General features: G+C 49.7%; 1 protein-coding gene across 4 annotated transcripts in view; it reads right to left on the bottom strand.

The window, feature by feature from the left end:
- Positions 1–19,766, bottom strand: part of Loxl2 (lysyl oxidase like 2) — an 86,907-nt gene that overhangs the window by 19,457 nt on the left and 47,684 nt on the right. For 2 of the 4 annotated variants that reach the window (XM_087912199.1, XM_087912198.1), the window contains exons 4-7: positions 12,943–13,154; positions 8,157–8,379; positions 4,529–4,733; positions 114–265 (exon numbers count right to left, since the gene is read on the bottom strand). In XM_087912199.1, coding sequence (XP_087768325.1) covers positions 114–265; positions 4,529–4,733; positions 8,157–8,379; positions 12,943–13,154 — 792 coding nt within the window. The remainder of the gene's footprint in view (positions 1–113; positions 266–4,528; positions 4,734–8,156; positions 8,380–12,942; positions 13,155–19,766) is intronic. The other 2 variants (XM_087912196.1, XM_087912197.1) reach the window with 2 other exon arrangements.

The following is a 19,766-nucleotide window of genomic DNA, read 5'->3' as shown; positions in this document are numbered from 1 at the left end:
TCATCTTAGAGCACCCTTGCATACCTTGGAGAGTACTTCAGAGTGAGGTCACCTGGTCTGCATTCTTTGGGGCCTCAGTATCGCAGGTGCCTCTGGGCCTGCCACCTCCTCACCTTTTTCTGGAAGCCCATGGTGGGGATGTTGCATCGCACACCAGCGTCTTCCTCGTGGTTGCAGCCCTGCGACTCTGTGTTGAGTTTGCAGTCTATGATGGACTTCTCGGTCCCCGTGCACTGGACCTCGTTGAGGTGGATGGGCCCAATCCCTACGAAGGGAAAGAGGATGTGTGCTATAAGATCTCCTGTAGGGAGTTTCCTGGAACAGGCAAGAGAGACCCTAGAAACCAGACTCTGTCTTTTCCACCTTCAAAACTCCCAACTGCGCCTCTTCTCCCTGGAAGAAACTGGTGTGTGTGTGTGTGTGTGTGTGTGTGTGTGTGTGTGTGTGTATTTTGCTTTAAGTGCAAATAAAATTCACTACTAAACTGCCACGTGACCTTGGTCAGATCACTTACTGTTTTGTGGTATGAATATAAACTGCTGCCACAAGCTCATGGTGCCTGGTCACCAACTGGGGGCGCTGATTTGGAAAGAGTGTGAAAACTTTAGGAGATGGTGCCTGGCTGGAAGAAGTGAGTCATCTGGGAGTGGGCTTTGGGGTTTGAAGGCCAGGCACCACTTCCTGTCTTTTATTTCCTTTCTGACTTCAGATGGATGCCGTGTGACCGGCTGCCGCATGCTCTGGCCGCCATGCCTTTCCTGCCATGATGGATTATATCCCTTCTTAAATAAACTAAGCCCAAATAAATCGTCTTTTTCTTAAGCATTTTCCCCCCAGGTATTTGGTCACATCAATGGGAACGGTAACTCATACACCCAGCCTCCCTGGTCACTGGGTCTCTCTCTTTAATAAAGGAGTCAGATTAGATGATAGCGCTTTACCCTGCAGCTACCATAGTCTAGGCATTTTTTAAGAGTCTGAGAATATGACTGCATCTGTAAAGTCCCTTCAGGAAACATGTAGCCTATACAAACTAGGAGGTCTGAGTTAGAAAGGGGGTCATTTTAAAATACAGTCAAGAATGGGGTGTAGGGAGTATACATCACAGGGTAGTTAAGAACTCAAGGCTAATAACATTTGGGCTTGGACACACCCCTCTGAGTGAGAGAAGAGCCAGTAACTCACTTAGGAGAGGGATGAAGACCCCTGAAAACAGCTGTCACCCTCCGTGGAGGGGCACAGTGCCCACAGGGACTGTCTAAGCCTCTCCCCTCTGGTCACCTCCAGTTTTCACCAGTATCCCGTGTTGGCCAAACCCAACTGTGCCTTGAGGCACTGGGCATCATGGTGAGGGTGGAGAGTGGACCTGGAAGGGCAGACAGGAGTCATGGGACAAGCAACATGGAGATGGTGCTGGAAGCTTGTCTTTCTGGGTCCGGGATAATGAGAGTGAGCCTCAGCCAGGAGAGGAAGGGTGCTCAGGCCCCTCAACTCACACCTGGCACCTTCTTTTCAAGCACAATGAACTTCCCAAAGAGTCATCTGCTTTGTCTCTCACCCCCTTTCCATATGGCTACTAGAAAATTCAAAATTACCCATGTGGCTACATTTCTGCTGGAAAGCACTCGTCTGCAGAGCTGGAATGTTTTGTCAAGTGTTTGCTCAGTAGACTATACCTGTTCAACTAGAGTGTGTCCCCCTCTTCCTGAAGTGCCTTTCTCCCTTAATCCCTCCCTGGACATCTCTGGAGCAATACCTACTGGGCATAGATTCTAAGGACAGAAGCTAAGGCATGGTGCGGGACAATTGTCTATATTCTGCCAATCATGTTTTAAATAAGTGCTGATTGGCCAGTAGCCAGGCAGGAAGTATAGGTGGGACAACTGGACAGGAAGTAGAGGTGGGTCAATGAGAACAGAAGAATTCTGGGAAGGAAGAATCCCATTCCTCCCAGTCCTGTCTAGACACTGAAGAAGCAGGATGTGACCTGCCCTGCTGAAAAAGGTACTGAGCCATGTGGCTAACATATACTAGAATAATGGGCTAATATAAGTTACAAGAGTTAATAAGAAGCCTGAGCTAATGGGCCAATCAGTGTTATAACTTATGTAGACCTTCTGTGTGATTCTTTGGGACCTAATGACTGTGGGAACTGGGCAGGACAGAAACTCCAACAAGCAGGCCCTCATGCAACAAAGGCACACAGGCCTATCCCTCACACTTCGTTCAGTTGTTGGGGAAGGTTCATGTGTCGGCAGACAGCTGGGAATTTGGGGGGGGTGGTCCTGAAGTACAGACAGAAGAGCCTGCCATTATATGAATATCCACCCTGGTGATGCAGAAGCCAGACAGAGCCCCACACATCGCCTATCCAGCTACCTTGTTTTACAGTGAAGAATCTCAGGACGAGAAGGTTCTTCGAGGTCACCGACAAGCAAGTAGCCAGGCCAGGGTGAGGACTCAGCCTCTGCCCTTTCCCTACCCATGGGTTTGGGTGTGGTTTCTTGTTCCATCGGCTAGAGCCAGGACTCAGGAGCTGACCCTATCTGCTCTGGGGCATGCCTTTTAATGAGACTTTCCCTTTCCTGGCGACTATCGTCATCCACCCAACGTGGCAGAAGGCAGATAAATCTTCCACGGTGCCTTGACTGCCGACATCAAAGGCACCCAAGGCATCTTCTTCCTAGAATTCCTCAGGCAACTTGTAAATCCTTGGCTGCTCTGGGCGGGGCAAAGAATTAGGTCACACAGTCCCTGCTCATGACACATGGAATGTCCGTGTCATCGAGGGCTTGTTTATGCCTCGGGATGAGTGGCTGTGGTCCTGAGGACCTTAGGAAAGCTCAGACCATGTGGATCGACCAATAGAGGGGACCATGGAAACACTGAGGCGCCTGACTCCTTCACTGGGACCTAAGGGGAATGGGCTGCTGTGTGGCATAGCAGGGACTGCATAGCATACGTCGATGCTGCACCTGTCACAGCCACCTACCCTTTAATACACATTTGGAACATTTCTACAAGAAAGGATCAAATGTCATCAAGACTAGTAGGGGGGAGGGAGGTAGTGTCAAAAAAGGAAGCCCAAACCATAAGATTTAGGCAACTGGCCAACTCTTAGGTTCCCCTGAGCCTCATAGTCCTCCTACGAGGGACCAGAGAGACTGTGTTTCCCTCCAGCAGGGCAGGTCTATGACCCCACGACTTTCCTCCATTCATTCCCGGGGCAGCTGGGGGTGTGGCACAATGCAGGACAGTCAAGCAGATGAACTAGAGTGGATGGGCTGCGCTGCTAGGCTATGAGAGTTCTGGGTTCTCTAATTGAGCGGGAGGTGAAGGTCAGCCGGGATGCTGGAGTCCTAGCCGAGAAAGCCACTGTTGTGGTGTTCAGGGCCTGGGTGAGCAGGAGCTACTACCTCCTCCAGGCTGCAACTTGTGACCTCACCAGACTCCTTTCTTTGGCATGATGGCTCCATCTGCAAGAGTATAGGTTTCCTCTCGGAGCCCAGGACATCAGTCCTCCACCTTCCTAATGCTGGGACCCTTTAATACAGTTCTCTGTGTTATTGGGTTGCTACTTCATAACTGTAATTTTACTACTATTGTGAATTGTAATATAAATACCGTATATGCAGGATATCTGACATACCACCTCCAAGGGGGTTGTGACCCACAGATTGAGAACCACTGGCCTAGGATATCCCATCCCTGTCTGTAACCCAAGCCCCATCCTCCCTGCCATAGCAGTCTATGTACTGATCAGTGCTGAACAGAGTCCCAGAGAGACCACAACTTCTTTCCCTTGAACACAGTTCTGCAGGGGTGAACTGGACACTCACAAGGCTACTTGGTCTTGTGGAAGGCACCTGATGGAACGGGGCTTTCTAGGCTGAGCGGTTTCCATGGACTCACCCAATAGGGGTTCTAGTCTGTTCTGTGGCCAAGGAGACAGCACTGCTCCCAGAATTTCCCTACCAAACGCTTCCTGTACTGTTGCTTTTTCCTCGTACAAACCATCTGCTCAGGACACTTGATGAAAACCAGCTCCCTTCCCATGACTGTCTTGTGACATCAATGAGGGCTGCCCTGTTTCTTTTCTCTGCTCTCAGGAGCCCAGTATTGGCAAGGCTGCACCAGGCCGGACAAGCAAGGTGACAGCTGGTTCTTTGGTGTGCAACCATGCTTGATGGATCCTAAGGTCCTTTCCTGGAGTAAGGACCTGGGATTCTGGCCTCCCCATTGGAGCAGCTGAGAGTATGGAGCAGGGAGTTGGAGACCTGGAGACCTGGTGCTGTTCTATTGTCTCACTTTGCCCATTCATCCTTTCTCTGGGTGGCAGTTCCAAATCTATCAGTTGGGGATTTGGTGGGAAAGGGTGTTCCAGGGTCCCCTAATGGATGGGCTGCTGTAAGGGAGGAGCAGAGTAAGTTGAGCTTGAGAGGATCATGGCCACCAGTTGGGCCTGGGTTCCTAGGACCATGTTTTCCCCTGGAGAAAGATCACTACCTTCTGCCATGCCATTCCTTACCTTGCCCCAGCCGGGAGCCCGTGACAGCCTCTTTAGCAGTCCCGAAGCCCAGCTCTCGGCAGACCACACTGGCGGACACCAGGTCCCATTTGTCATCACAGACGGTTCCCCACTCTCCATTCTTGAGCACCTCCACTCGGCCTTCCCCGACCTGGGCTCCACCTCGCAGCCGCACCAAGGGTTGCTGGAGAGACACATGGTCCTGCTGAGCGCAGAAGGGACACGCATCCTTCGAGTCCTCGCTGCACCGCTCCTTTGTGTCTCCCGCAGCCATGACCCCGCCAGAGCCCCATAGCTCAAAGTCTGAAAGCGCTCAACTGGTTGAGGGTCGATTGGCAAAAATTTCTCATGCAGCTTCTCATGGGCCTCTGTGCTGGACCACTAGGAAGGCCATCCAAGACCCCCATCAGCTCATCATCCCTTCCCAGGCTTGGCTCCTAGATTCCACCATCAGCTGCATCCTTATGCCCCCAGCTCAAAAGCTTCCCGACATTTAGATCTACAGAGAAAAGCTTCTATCGTCCAATTTCTCAGATTCCAAGTAAATCTTTATTTTCTACTGCTTATATAATAGAGCTTTACAATCTAGCCCTGGGTGAGGAGCCAAATGCAAGCGGTAATTCTCCTCATAAAGAGAGAAGCAAGAGGGAGCCCACAGGAAGTGGTAAGACAGAGAATGGAAACATGGGGCCTTATCAGGAAGGACAGACCAAATCAGGACATGTTTGGGAGACTGCAAGGAGCAGGGAGTCTTCCTAGCTAAGACTAACCGCCGCCCAAGCCCAGAAAATGCAGCCTATCTAAACATCAACCAGGCAGAGAGGGTGGAGGTGGTAGTTTCCAAGCCCCTAATCTTACTCACTGTCTGGACACCTCAGTCCTTTCTGGGCCTTCTGGAATTACACAGGAGTGAGAACCATTCCCTGCCGGTTTCATGGAGTCTGTGGATTATGTCTTAAAGAACGGGGGTTGGCTTCATTTGTCTGCACAGGCTGCTGTGCCTCAGTTTCCATGCATGTGTACAAACCTATGTTTGCATGCCCAATGTCTGCATGTGTGCACATGTGTGTGTGGGCGCGCGCACATGTGTGTATGCGTATGAGTATGTATGTGTAAGTTTGCAAGACTGAGTCACTGCTGATACTCATTAGAGGGCTGTGAAGCCCTTGTAGTCAGACCAGACCAGAGCCTTGGTTCTACTGTGACTTAGGTAGTCCTCAGCCTGTGACCTCGTTCAGGCCATGATCAGGCAGGCTTGCCTGAAGGTGACATATTGCAAGCATTCAAGCCCTCTGCCACCTTGAGAAACAAGGCACCAAGGAAGAGCTTCTCTCTCTCTCTCTCTCTCTCTCTCTCTCTCTCTCTCTCTCTCTCTCTCTCCTGCAGTCATCTCTTGCTTCCCCACAATGACACCTTGGGGCTAGCCTTGCTGTGACACCACCCACATTCAGAGAGTCCCCCAGGGCCTGCTGAGCCTCGCACTAGCGGGAAGAGTAAAGGAGGACGGGTGAGTGCGAGACACCCAGTGGCTCTGGAAACTTCCTTTCTTATTTCAAAAAAACTGAGCACAGTGAGGAAAATCACAGGCTCCAGCCTCAGTTTTCAAGAGAAACGTGGTTTCCTTCCCAAGCTCGTGAGTGGGAGACAAGGGCCCCCTCGCACTCACGTGGAATTGCCATCCTGACCACAGCTGGATGGAGATAGACTATCAGCCTAGCCACAGGGGCCAGACAGCCATCCAGCTGGCCGGGGAGCGAGGACAGAAACCAAGGAAAATATGAGGTCAGCCTCTCGTTTGGTTCATGGCTTTGGTATGAACTTGACTGCTTTGCTTCACACAGCACAGCAGAGGAATTCCAAAACAGTAGGATCTGGAACTCTGGACAACAGGGAGAGCTGGGGGTAGGGTAGGGGGAGGAGGCAGGATGGGGCCAGCTGAACAAAGGACAGGGGAAGTTCAGGGCAGGGGCAGTTCGGGGCCCAGAAATAGCTGAGCCTGTGACACAGGGCTACAGGTGTCTGGTAAAGGCACATCTATGCACTTCCAAGGCACCTTGAAGAGACCAGGAAGGCCAGGCTTACTGTTCCCCAGAAGTGCCAGGGAGTTAAGAAGTCCCTCTAAGTAATCCCTACACACTGGGCTGGGCTCCCAACATACATTTCACACCTCTCACACACTACTAGGACTTTCATTCAAACACCTCCCCTTCCCTGATTTCCAGTCTCTGTGGGGCACTGCAGAAGTAGGAGAGGAAAAGTGTAAGATAGGAGAAAGAGAAGGGAGAGGAGACGTATTGGTCTGGGGAGGCACTTCTGCTGTTCCACCAACTGCCTCCCTCTGCAGGTTCCCTCCTCCCCAACTCCTTTCCCCTGCCATGAACTCACTCTGCTAACATGATATTTATTGATGTTTTAAATGGCCCGGAGCCTCAAGCCATGATGGAGGCTTTATTGGGCCTGTGATTCAATTTTCAGGGCACACACCCCCCCCCAAACATCCAATCCCCAACAACACATATGCATCCCAAACACACTCATAGACAGAGGACACAGTTCCAGTACATACTGGAAAGGGAGAGGGAGGAGAGAAAAATCAGGACTGTTTGGTGTGTGGTGTCTGTGTGTGTGTGTGTGAGAGAGAGAGAGGCTCTTGTGGAAGGAAGACAGAATAGAGAGTCTTTCTTTTTCAGAGGGTCAGTCTGCCCTGACTGGCATTCACCTGTTCTGGGGAATCAGTCCGTTGAAATAGAGGATCTAATTCATATGGGAAGACCCTCTCTCTCCAAGCCCAATTACTCTCACAGTGGTTCTCAACCTTCCTAATGCTGTGATCCCTTAACACAGCTCCTCTACTGGACGGTGGTAGGGCACATCTTTATTCCCAGCACTTGGGAGGCAGAGGCAGGCCGATCTCTGTGAGTTCAAGGCCAGCCTGGTTTACAAAGCAAGTTCTAGGACAGCCAGGGCTACCCAGAGAAACCCTGACTCAAAAATCAAGCAAACAAAAACCAATTAACAATAAAAAACACAGTTCCTCATGTTGTGGTGACCATAAAATTATTTCATTGCTACTTTGTAATTGTAGGTTTGCTAGGTAATGTAGTGATCTAATATGTGGGATATCTGGTATGACCTTTGGGGGTCGAAACCCACAGGTTGAAAACCTCCACTCTAAACAAACCAAGGAGTGATTCCTGCAACAATAACGTGACCAGTGGATAGATGACTTAGGAATGGTAACGGCAGGTTTTCTAAACCGTGAAAGCTTTTGCAGTTAGCTTTTCTTTTGTGAAATACGCCATAATGAGTTAGAAACAACACAGTTGATGTCATGTGCCTTGGAGAATTGCATCCTCCCTCCTATAGCTCCAGAATCCTGGATGCTTTCTCCTTCAGGAACCTAGCAGAAGCACAAGGTCCCTGGCTGGCTATGCCATATCACTTGCTCATGCTGGGCTAAAGAATAGAGTACAAGAAGCCTGTGCTGGTCCACAATGGGGTGCTTGCCTTGTGTGAAGAGCCACAGACGGGGCTCTGATTTTGACTGGAGGCCAGCTCTCTCCTGTTTCCTTTCTAATCATGACCCCTGCCAGTGACCAAGCGCCCATACCTTTGGCTGAGTCCTTACCTCTGGCTTGTAGGCTTTCCGGAACCTTGAGGGCCCATCAGGGCTGAAGATCTGGCTAGGCACACAACTGACCACGACTGGCTGTCCGCTCTCACAGGTGGCATTCTTCACAAGGTCCCGGGACACGGGAGGGCCCAGTTTGCAGCTGGAGATGTGAGCTTCAGTGCCCGTGCAGTTCATGGAAAACTTCCAGTAGCGCAGCTTCCTCTTCAAGGCAAAGGTTCTGCAGGGAAAGAGAAGAGCTGGGCACCTCGGCAGATACCTGCTTCCTTCCTTTTGTAGCCAGCAGGTCCAGTTCCCAGAACCCAGTCTCCCACCTGCTGGATGATAGGCATGAACTACCACTCCAGGCTTCATTTTTTCTCTTAAAAGTCTAAGGGATTATGGTTTATAAAAGTCCTTTCCTTAAAGAAACAGTCAGCTAATAAGATAGCTGAGCCAGCCCCATTAAAACAGCACCAGTCCATGCAGGGAGAGAGCTCTAACAACCTAACCACCTCTTGATTATACCACGTCTTAATATTGTTAATTACAATTACTTTACAGTTTGTAGCAGAGAAGGACAGTCAAGCCACAGCATGACTGTAACGGTGGGTGAAGGTTAGGAACTGGGACTGCTGGAGGAAGAATTATGCTGGGAGTGGCAATGGCCCCATGGCAAGAGTCCTGGTGCCAGGGGAAAGGCCTACCTCCTAGGGCAAAGGCATCTTCCAGTTCTGGTAACTGGCACCCACAACTAAATCTACATATGCGTGCTTCCTGGTTTTGGCTCCATCTTTTCTGTGAATTGTAACACTGTTGTGGGAAAGTTAAAGGTTCAGGTGAGAATTTCTCTCTCCTTAGCTTTGGTTAAAACTAACAAAATTGGTTAATCTCTCCATCAAGATAGGCATTCAAGTGAATAGGAAGGGCTCGCAGCCAGGAGTTACCGTAACCTTGTGCAGTTAAATGAACAAATGCTTGCACAGCACTTAAAACAGTGCGCAGACCATGGGGAGAGGTTTTTGAAATGAATAGACAGTGCACTGGTGGTGCGGCTTGAGTGTGAAATGTCCTCCCAAGGCTGGCATTTGAACATTTGGTTCCCTGCTGGTGGCACTGTTTGAGAGGCTATGGAACTTTGAGGAGGTAGGGCCTATCTGAAAAGTGGGGGTTGGCAGGTGGAACAGTCAGAGTTCTAACCTGGACTCTCATCTGTGCTCTCTCTGTTCCTGATCTGCAGGGATGGGAGGAGCCCCAGCTGCACACACCTGCCACCATGAACTCCACCCAGCCTCCCCCACCACGGCAGACTGTGACCTCCCAAACTGTGAGCCAAAATAAATTCTCCCTTGAACTGCATCCTTTAGGTATCTTGTCATAGTGACTAGAGGACAGAGATATGACTCAGTGGCTAAAGACATCTACTGCTCTTGTAGAGGACCCAAGTTCGGGTCCTGGCACCATACATGTAACTCCAGGTCCAGGGGAGGGAATCTGAGGCCTCTGCAGGCATGTGTACACACACGTACACACACACACACACACACACACACACACACACATACATACACACACATATACAGAGACACACACAAACACACAGAGACACATACAGAGACACACAGAGACACACATACAGAGATGCGCGCGCATGTGTGCACACATGCACATGCACACACACACACGTAATTTTAAATGGCTAATGGAGGGGGAAAAGTTATAAAAGGAAAGATCTATCGACTCAGCAGTTAAGAGCACCAGCTGCTCTTCTAGAAAACCCAGGTTCAATTCCCAGCACCCATATAGCAGCTCATAACTGCAACTCCAGTTCCAAGGGATCCGACACCCTCACACAGACCATACCTATAGGCAAAACACCAATGTACATAATATAAATATAAATACAATCTTTAAATTACAGTTTTAAAAAAAGAGAGTGAATGGATCCTTGCTGAGGTGATGAGGACCATTTGATGGAAGATTTGGTTATAAAAACAGTGGGGTCTAGAGAGGGTGTGTGGGGAAGACACCCCGTCCTCTGAAGTTGTCCAGCTTTCTCGAGCCCCTGTACTTGCCCCGGCTTGGCAGGACTCAGTGAGATGCTTGAGGAAGACGAGAGCATAGCTGCCTGCTACCCTGGGGGAGGAGGTTATCTGGGCAGGAGACCCTGGGAGGGACAGATATGAAACCTTGTCCTTATTGGTCCGGTCCAGCGTCCTCAAAAATATCTGCTTTTGTCTTGGGGTGAATGGTATGTGAACACAGAGGAAGGATAAATTCTTCAGATGTCATTATTGTCTCCCCTTTACCAAAGTTTGCTTCTTGGAACAATTCTAGTATAGCTGTGGGTACCGACACCCGAATATCTAAAACACAGACTATATCGGGATGTGTGCTCACCACAGTGACATCATACCGTAGAGAGGTCCATGAGGGGGCTGTTATAAATATCCAGAGCAGCCATCCCTCCCCACTTCCTGTAAGGTCCCTTCCTCTGAGAAACCTAACCTCCCTTCCACACGTGGGCAGAATACACTCAGGGGAACGGGAGTGTAACTGGACCCCCCGCTGGCTTAGGAAAGTCCCTCTGTGTCCAGCTGCTGGAGAGCACCACCCTCCCTCACCACTCACTCAGCTTACAGGGCTGCCTCAGACCTGCTCCAGTCTTCCCCAGACAGCCCTGCTTCTGTCTTACATCAGCTCTCCGGAATGTGCCGCCCACCATGACCCTCCACAGGCCTCTGGCAGCCAGAGTACGACCCCACCCCCATCCTCATTCATGCTCCTGGTAGCTGAGCCAGCCCAGGAGAATCGGAGATGAGGTGAGGGGAAAAGAAGCATAGCCGCCCCCAGGCCTGGACCTGAGATGGATGACTGAGACTGGGGAGGGCCTTCTGCCAAGATGGAAGTCGGCAGGACTGTAGCAGTTCATGAGCTAGAGTCCCAGAGGCTGTCCCCAGCTAAGGGAAAGCTAGATTTTGTGAGAGCCTGCCAGGGGCTCAGTGTCTATTCTAGCGACATTTTCTAAACCTGGGGGAATCATCCAAGGAAAGGATTGGAGTTTATTGGGTCCATGTGAGAAGGATGTCAGTCAAAACTCCTCCTCGGACTTGTGAGCCACATGCACACTATACTCTCGGGTCAGTCTGAGTTAGCCCAGCAATCCACATAAGATTTGATTACTCCTTCCTTCCTGACACACAGCCATCCACATAAGGAGTCCTTTTGCAGGGGGGCTGGGAGAAAAGCAATATAAGGTTTTGGCAAGGTATCTAGGTCCTTCCTCGGGGTGGGGGCATACCTCCTTTTAGTTCTGGGGTTCTGAGCCTGTAAACTGACCCAAGACTTAGAATCGATTAGGAGAGTGTGATAGCCCATTGCTATCATTTGGGTTAGACCTTTCACTTGACCTGATGTTGGAACAAAGAATTTAGTCAGCCTCTGTTCTGCCTTCCAGGAGCATCATAATGAACGGAGTAAACTCTGAAATATGTGAGTGCCCACCGGCCTGTCAGCCCAGCAGCTTAGCAAGGGGAGCCGGCCCCAGAGGAACCACGGAGAGCTTCTGAGAAGGGCCTTGGGTGATGACTCAGTCATGAGAATGTGTCGGGCGGCAGGTCCATGAGAGGCCTCAGATTATACAGGAACAGATTATACAGATGGACTTAGGACTACTTCGACCATATTCTTTTCCTTAGAGCCTCAGGCCTGCACAGGACCCATTGTAAGAAGATTGATGAGAGACAGAAAAAAGGCTACTGAGAGCTATTAATCCAGGGACAGGCTCATCTGTGTAATCAGCTCTGATCAGGACCCACAGGTAACTCTACCTGGGGCCACTCCTGTTCCAGTACCACCGAGCTAGTACCAATCCTAGAAGGTCACAGCTGCCTGGTAAAGACTGGGTGAGAACTTGGCTGGGGAAACTGTCCCTGGAGCCTATCGTGGGTGCCCTGTAGACTCTATCAGTGGGTGACCCAACAAACTGGGGTATGGTCAGTACCCTTAAGGCCAGTACCTGATTCTTACCTATCGTCTCTCTCCAACCTCTGCTAGTTCAATGCCAACAATGCTACCAAGGCTCAAAAGCATCCTTTCCTCATGTGGAAAAGTTCTGTCCTTTCCCACTCGTTTGGGGGGGGGGGGAAGGTGGAAGAGGTTCTTGTTCCAGCAACTTCCGTAGGTCATCTCATACACAGAGCACTGGAGGCAGAAGTCAAATCAGAACCCCTTGGAGGAATGATTACTCTCCATAGCTTGCTCAGCCTGCTTTCTTATACAACTCAAGACCATCTTCCCAAGAGTCGGGACTGCCCGCAGTGGTCATGGCCCTTCCACATCAATCATCAAGTAAGAAAATGCTCCACAGATATGCCCTGATGGAGCCGACAGAGATGGGGGACGGGAGAAGTGGACTGGTAAGAGCTGGTCTAAAAGGAAGATTCTAGTCGTCTCCTCCAGGGCAAGAGACACCCTGAACCATATCTCTGGCTTGCTAAAGATTTTTAAACTCAGTGCTGTCCTTGCCAAACCTATATATTGCCCTTACACAGCCTGTATGTTCTCCAGTGGCTGCTGGAACTGACGGTGGTATTCCCCTGGACTGAAGAACTTTGTCTCTTATTGAGTAAGCCTTCCTATGTGGCTATTCTAGCTTCGCCATCTAGCTTGTTTCCCATCGGAGCACGAGTTACTCAAAAGCACGGCTAAGCAGTCAGTGAAACAGTCTGTCACTAGGGCTGGTATTGACCCCACAGGAATAGGAGCCCAGGAAACTCTGCCCCCGCTGGCCCTGCCCACTTACTTGTAGGCTTTGGGGTTGTGGGTCTTCTCTGCAGGGAAGCCAAACATTCCACAGACCACGTGGGAATTCTTGGCTGTCCAGTGCTTGTCACAGATCTGCTTCCAGGTCTTGCCCTCCTTCACCTCCACGTAGCCCTCTGTCACAGGCCTGCGGTGGCGGAAGGCTGAAAGGATGGGCCGAATCCGGATGTCTTCCACCTGTATATTTAGGCTCTGTGAAAAAGGAGATGTAGAAGGAAGACAGAGGTTATGATAGGAGCCTAGCTCTGGACAGGTACCAAACAGCAACTATGTCCTCAGGGATCACAGACTGAATTCTGCTGGCCTGCCTCTCTCCAGGCTCAGCAAAAGGCCCCGAGCACTCCCAGTGGGCACATAGCACTGTTACTAACTGCTATATATCGGAAGGTAGCGTGGCAGCAGGCACCAAGGACAACTTGGAGTGCTCAGAGAAATCTTGAGGGGCCCCCAAAACGCCTGTTTTTCCTACAAGAAACCAGTGAACCACAGGCAGTAGATTCTTCCTGCATGGGCTTTAAATATAAAAGCATAAGAAAGAAAGTATTCTTTGACTTTTCAGAACTCCTCTGGATTTTTTGCATTTCACCCCAAAGTGTGTGCAAACATACCAACAAGTATGTATGTGTACATGTCCATGTGTGCTTGTCAGACTGGAGCCCCACGCAGTGGACTTTAAGCTACTGATGTCACCGCGAGCACAACCTCACATCATTCCTCCTGTGAAAGCCTCCAGAGGCCCTGCTTGCAGGAAAAGAAGCAAAGCCACCCAGTGTTGAGCATGTCATATGCAGGAGAGCCTCGAACCTGGGGAGCTGTGAGATGAATAGGGCTGGGGATGATTATTTGGCCATGGCAAGGCAAGATTCTGAATGTCTAAGAAAGCTATCTTCTAGGAGGGGAGCGGGGAAAGATATATAGCTCAATGAAAACAATTAAGAAAAGAAAAAAAAGCCACTTTCTAATCTTCTGGGTCAGTGGGAATAGAGGTTTGGGTTTGGGTTGAGAGGGACTCACTGGCAGGACTCTGCTAAAGGAAGAAGAAGAAGGCTAGAGGAGAGGGTGGGGGAGGGGCCTACTCCCGGATAGTCTCCTGCGTCCCTGACACTCCGCTGGAATGCCTTTGTGTGCAGAAGTGAGGCCTTTAGGGACCACGCTAGACGCTGAGAGAAATGACTGGAGGGAGGGGCCCCAGGGTTATGTTGACACGCTTCATGCTTCTCCAAGGCACGGCCCATCCAGAAACTCTCTCTCCTGCCCCCCTCCCTGGAGACATTGCCATATCTTGGCAACAGTCCCTAAAGGAGTCCCTGCCTCCACCCATCTGCCACAGGACTGTCTGCAGAGAGTCCTTTCTAAGGCCTGATCTATGCTTGATCCTCAGTTGGCCCCTTTTCGTCTCTAACACACAGATGTCTTAGTTAGAGATGCCTATGGTCTTCCCTGGCTAATTCCAGCCAGTCCTCCCTCCCTCATGATGTTCCTGGCTCCAAATTTACCCTCAGATACTATGAAATACAGCGTATAACAGCAACAGCTGGTAACAGTGCTTCGCAGCGAGGAACTCTATGTCAAGGACTTAGCATGCAGCCTCTTACCTAATCCCTAAGCAGAATGATGTGGTTTACCACCACTGTCTACAATTTACGGATGAACAAGCTAGTAATTCGATTTTCTTCTTCAGACCACCCTGGGGTGCTGTGTGAGACACACCCTGAGCAAGGCCAGGGACGGAGAGATGGGGCCAGTAAGGGCCAAGCTGGAAGACTCCAATGACCCAAGAGCCCTGTCTGTCCAGCCAGGATGCAAATGAATCAGAGATTGAACAGAGCCATTATTTGGGTGCCCAGGGATTAATGTCTCCAGCCACAGGCTTCAGCGTCCAAAGCCAGGCTTCAGAGTCCACAGGTCCTGCAAGGCAGTGGAAAGTATGTGGCCGAGAATAATGACATTTGGCCCCAGTTCCCTCCAAGCAAAGCGGAAGAAAAGCTACTGGGGCAGGGTTATGTGTTCCAGACTGGATCCTTTACAGCCCTCATCAGCCCACAGGACTCGTGCCACCTGGACACATGGGCAGTGATGAGCCAAGAAGTGGCCTGAGGTTTAATCCAAGCCCATGGGCCAGCTCCCGCCTGCCTCTTCCCACAGCAGGAGGCCCCTGGCATCCGGTGTGGCTACATCATGCCCAGAAGGAAAGTTACAGCTGTCCTCATCCACCACAGGCACGGCTGACATAATTCTATTCACAGATCTTTCATTGGCTGTCAGCAGTTGCACAAGCTTACGGATGGGAGCTGTGACCCCTAGCATGATACTATAGAGAGAGAAGAGCTGGCTGGGAAGCTTGGCAGCTGTCCTGAGAAGGGACCTGCACAGGGGCTGAGACCACAAACAGCCATACCTGTCCAAACTCTTGCCTTGATGTAGGACAAGATATGGCCCATTAGCAGATCTGGGGTCTTCAGGATAGGGAAAGAGAGCCCTAGGGTTGGCCTTAGCTGTCACTGTCTTCATTGCTCTCCCAGTTCAGTCCATACATGTGTTTCTATGATGCATGCATATATACATAGTGGTACATGTATATGCGTGGGTAATATGCATATCTCTCTGTGCATCTATGTATCCATGAATTTGACTCTGTCTTTGTGCATTCGGGAGCGAGTACTGCATCAATGTATGTGTGCAGAAGATGTGTATATGGTGGCCAGGCCATGTGTGTGTGCCATGTGGGTCTTTGGTCACATATGTGCATAGTGGTATATGATGGCCCATGTATGTCTTTGTATGTGTGGAATGTGCACCTGAGGCATGGAGGGGGAGAAATGGATTTAATCCCTGCAACACTTAAGGAGAGGAAGCAGACAGAATGGGCTTTGCTCTCCTTCTGAGGTAAAACACCTTGTTGACAGGGGTTTCTGTCCTGCCTGATCCTGCAGCTGTTCAGCCCCAAATAAACACGCAGAGGTCTACATTCATTATAAGCTGGTTGGTCTATTATCTCAGGCTTCTTATCAACTCTTACATCTTAAAGTAGCCCATAATTCTTGACTGTGTTAGCCATGTGGCTTGGTACCTTTTATCAGTGAGGCATTCTCATCTTGCTTCCTCTGTGTGTGGCTTCCTCTGTGACGACTGCAGAATGACTTTTTCCTCTTCCCAGAATTCTCCTGTTCTCATTGTCCCACCTCTACTTTCTGCCTGGTTGCCCCACCTCTACTTCCTACCTGGTTGCCCCGCCTATACACCCTGCCTGGCTAATAGCCAATCAGCGTTTTATCAAAACAATATAATATAAGTGACAGGGTACAAGACTATTGTCCCACAGCAACACCTATCTTTACTTGTACAAACAAGTCCTTCTTCTGGGTGGTACTGGGGTGGTTTGAAAGAGAAAGGCCACACAGGCTCATGTTTGGGTACTTGGTCCTCAGTTGGTGGAACCATCTGGGAAGGATTAGAGGATATGGCCACCTTAGAGGAGGCATGTCACTGGAGGCAGGTTTTGAGGTTTCAAAGGACTCTTGCCCTTCTCATTGTGCCTCCTACTTGTGGATCAAGGTGTGAGTTGATTTTGCTCTCAGTTGTCCCTGCTACCACACCTCTGCTCTGCCACCATAGACTAAACATCTGAAACCATACGTCGAACTAAGTGCTTTCTTTTAAAAGGTGCCTTGGTATGGTGTTTTGTCGGAGTAATTCAGAAGGAACTAAGATGGGTACCGTCCATTTCATTCACCCGTTCGTTTTTCACGCAACAAAATACAGTCTGTTGTTCACGGGCCTTGCCAGACTTCTTCGCACCTCTGTGCCTTGTTTCTCCTTTAATGGCAACTATTGTGTAAAGCCATTGCTGGTCAAGTGTCGGTCAACTGCCCTTAAGGCGCTGTCAACAGAACCTTACATCTATTCCCTTTTTCAGCTACCACACCACCTACCAGATGGCTAATGGTACAGACCTGTTTATAGGTAAAGACATGAGGAAACTTGGTGAAGTTGGGTAACTTGTTCAAGTTCACAGACTTATTAATAAGCAGGTCAAAATGAAAATGGAACTGTCTCTAAGGCAGGTTCCACGCAGTGACCACTTGCCCTTGAGGGGTCTCCGCTTTCACGCCACTTTCTTGCCCAATATTGACGTGACTCTAATGCTGGGGATTCTCTGACTCTGACTTCTGGGTGATTCCTCCAGGACTGCCTGGCACTGTGCATGTTAGAAGTTCAAGATAGTCCCCAGAAGGACTGTGAGTCAGAGGACAATGGACGTGAGGGGTGAGCTGCTCTTGTCCTCAGGCCAGTAGGAAGCGACAGGCAAGCTTTGGTGGCACGTACTCAGGGCTCCTGCAAGCTCAGCAACACTCCAGGTCCTGGGAGACCTCAGGCTTAGGGAGCACATGCCTGCAAGCACCGCCTCCCCCCTATCTCACTGCTGTGGAATCCCTCAATGACCACAAGTGCTTGGATTTTCTTTTTCCCAGAACTTGGGTTCCCAAAGAGATTTGTTTGAAATACCAAAGTGAGCAGAATTTTTTTTTTAATGTAGGCTTGCTAAAGTTTTGTTGCATGTATTTGTGTGTATGAACATGTATATGAATGAGCATGAAAGCCATAGCACAAGTGTAGAGGACAGAGGATAGCCCTAAGGATGGAGCTCAGGTCGTCAGCCTTTGAGTCAAGCCCCTTCACCACCGAGCCATCTCGATGATCCAGGTTTGTAGATTAAAATGAAGCCCTGGAACCCAGAAGCCCATCCATCACCTGGAATGTCTTCAATTCTAACTAATATGTATCTGAATGCTGGTCCTCTTGCCAAAAACACTTACGTCCCAGTACTCCAATGAGCTGTCCTTCCAGGGTCCTGCCCTTGTCCCACACAGAACGGTTCTCCTATCTCTTAGGGAGGCCCCATGAATGACCAACAGGCACTCTCAGGAGAGGAAACCGAGATACAATGAGCTCAGGGACCTGCCATGCTGTAGCTGCTGGGCTTGTGGAAAGGGGGTAAATGCTAGGAAGGGGACGCCCAGGCTTATGCCACAAGGCTATTTAACAGATGCATCATCTGTTGGTGACTTGTAAATCGTGGAATGTGGCAGTCTGGGATCTCTGCCTAGGAGGAATCACCCATTTTGAAAGGCTAGTTAGAAATTGCCTCAGGGTACGATGCGAGGAGAGGCACAGCGAAGAGGCACACAACTTGCAGCCAACTCCTTTCTGGAGTAACCAGAACCCTGCAGTGAGCAAATGGCCTCTCTGTAGGCATCAGAACCAGGCATATCTTAGCCGGGTGCCTTGTCTCTTCCTTCTGTTCCAGAAGCCATAATTTAAGCTCTTACTGGAAGTCACACTGCAGATGGAGTGGAAGAAATGTCATGTACATCGACATCCTCCTGGGATGGACCGTTGGTTGGTAAACCCAATCACTTGGTCTGTCTTCCACTGCTAACAAGCGTCTGCATCTTGCTCAGAAGGCCCACAACGTGCCTTATTTGACTATTCTTTTGGAAGTGGGCTGTCGCATTCAGACTCATCTTCCCGACCTTTCTCAACATCTCATACCACACAACCCAGATGCCCATAATACTTCCTTGTGCAGACAGAGCGAGCCATCAAATGAGTCCCACCCGCCCAACTATGCAGACCACAGTTTCTTCGTCCTTTCTTCTACTCTCTCTTCCTCACCCTGACAGTCCCTTTAGCCCCGCCCACACCTCTTCTTGTCTATTGATTTCCCATCTACACTTCTGTAGCCCAAACAGGTATGCAGGGCAATTGTGACTATTTAGACAGGTCATTCAAATTCTACCACCTCAGTCCCCTGGATGTCTTCTCAGATCTGATCCAGTCCATGCCCCGTCTCTGGTCCAGTGCATGGCCACATTCATTCACAATGACCACAGTATAGTTGTCATACCTTCCCGTGTCTCCCCAGGTCACTGGCTTCAGCCAGTCCCTGTAACTCTCCCCAGCCAATGCTCAGGGTCAAGAGTCATCAATTGCTTGATTGATTCACAGGTACACTTATTGCTTCGTATGTGTTTATAGAGTGTTACTATGTACCAGGCCCTATATAAGACCCTGAGATGCACAGGTCAGCCAGTCATGCAAGCTGTTTGCTGTCATAAGGCTTCTAATAGAGACAGAAGCATTACTACATTCATGAAGCACCGTCTCGGCCCTACGCATCTCTCCAGTCTTTAAGAAAATCTATTTACGTGTGTGTGTGTGTGTGTGTGTGTGTGTGTGTGTGTGTGTGTGTGGGTATGTCAGCTGCCGGGTGTGTGAAAGCCAGAGGTCGATGCCTGATATTTTCATACTCTATCTTATTTTTTTTGGGACAGTCTCTCACTGAACCTAAAACCTGCTGATTCGCTGTAGGAAGTCTTACAGCCAGTGGTTTCCCACCCACTGGGCGTGGCCTCTTATACTATATATGCTGATGTAAGCCCACCTCCAGCCTCTTCCGGCTGCTCTTTCTGGTTGCTGGATTTGGTTTCTATTCTCCATTCAAGCAGAGGATTGTGATTTGTGAGTTTACCCCTAAATAAATAACCATCTATTTCTCAATTCTGAGCTAGTGTGGGATTTCTTTTAAGCATCTTTCCACACTAATTCAGCTATAACAACTGTCCAACAAGATCCAGGGACCCTTCTGTCTCTACTCCCCAGCATGGGATTATAAACACAGGCTGCCATGTCTTTTTTTTTTTTTAAACATGGGTGCTGGGGAATCAAGACTGGTTCTTCACATTTGTGAGGCAGTGGTACGGGAGAATTTGTCTGTATTCTGTCAATCATGTTTTAAATAAA

The sequence above is a fragment of the Myodes glareolus genome, chromosome 12 (genome assembly GCF_982192425.1).
Source record: "Myodes glareolus chromosome 12, mMyoGla1.1, whole genome shotgun sequence".
Taxonomy (NCBI): Eukaryota; Metazoa; Chordata; class Mammalia; order Rodentia; family Cricetidae; genus Myodes; species Myodes glareolus.
This window is presented reverse-complemented; position numbering and strand designations above follow the sequence as displayed.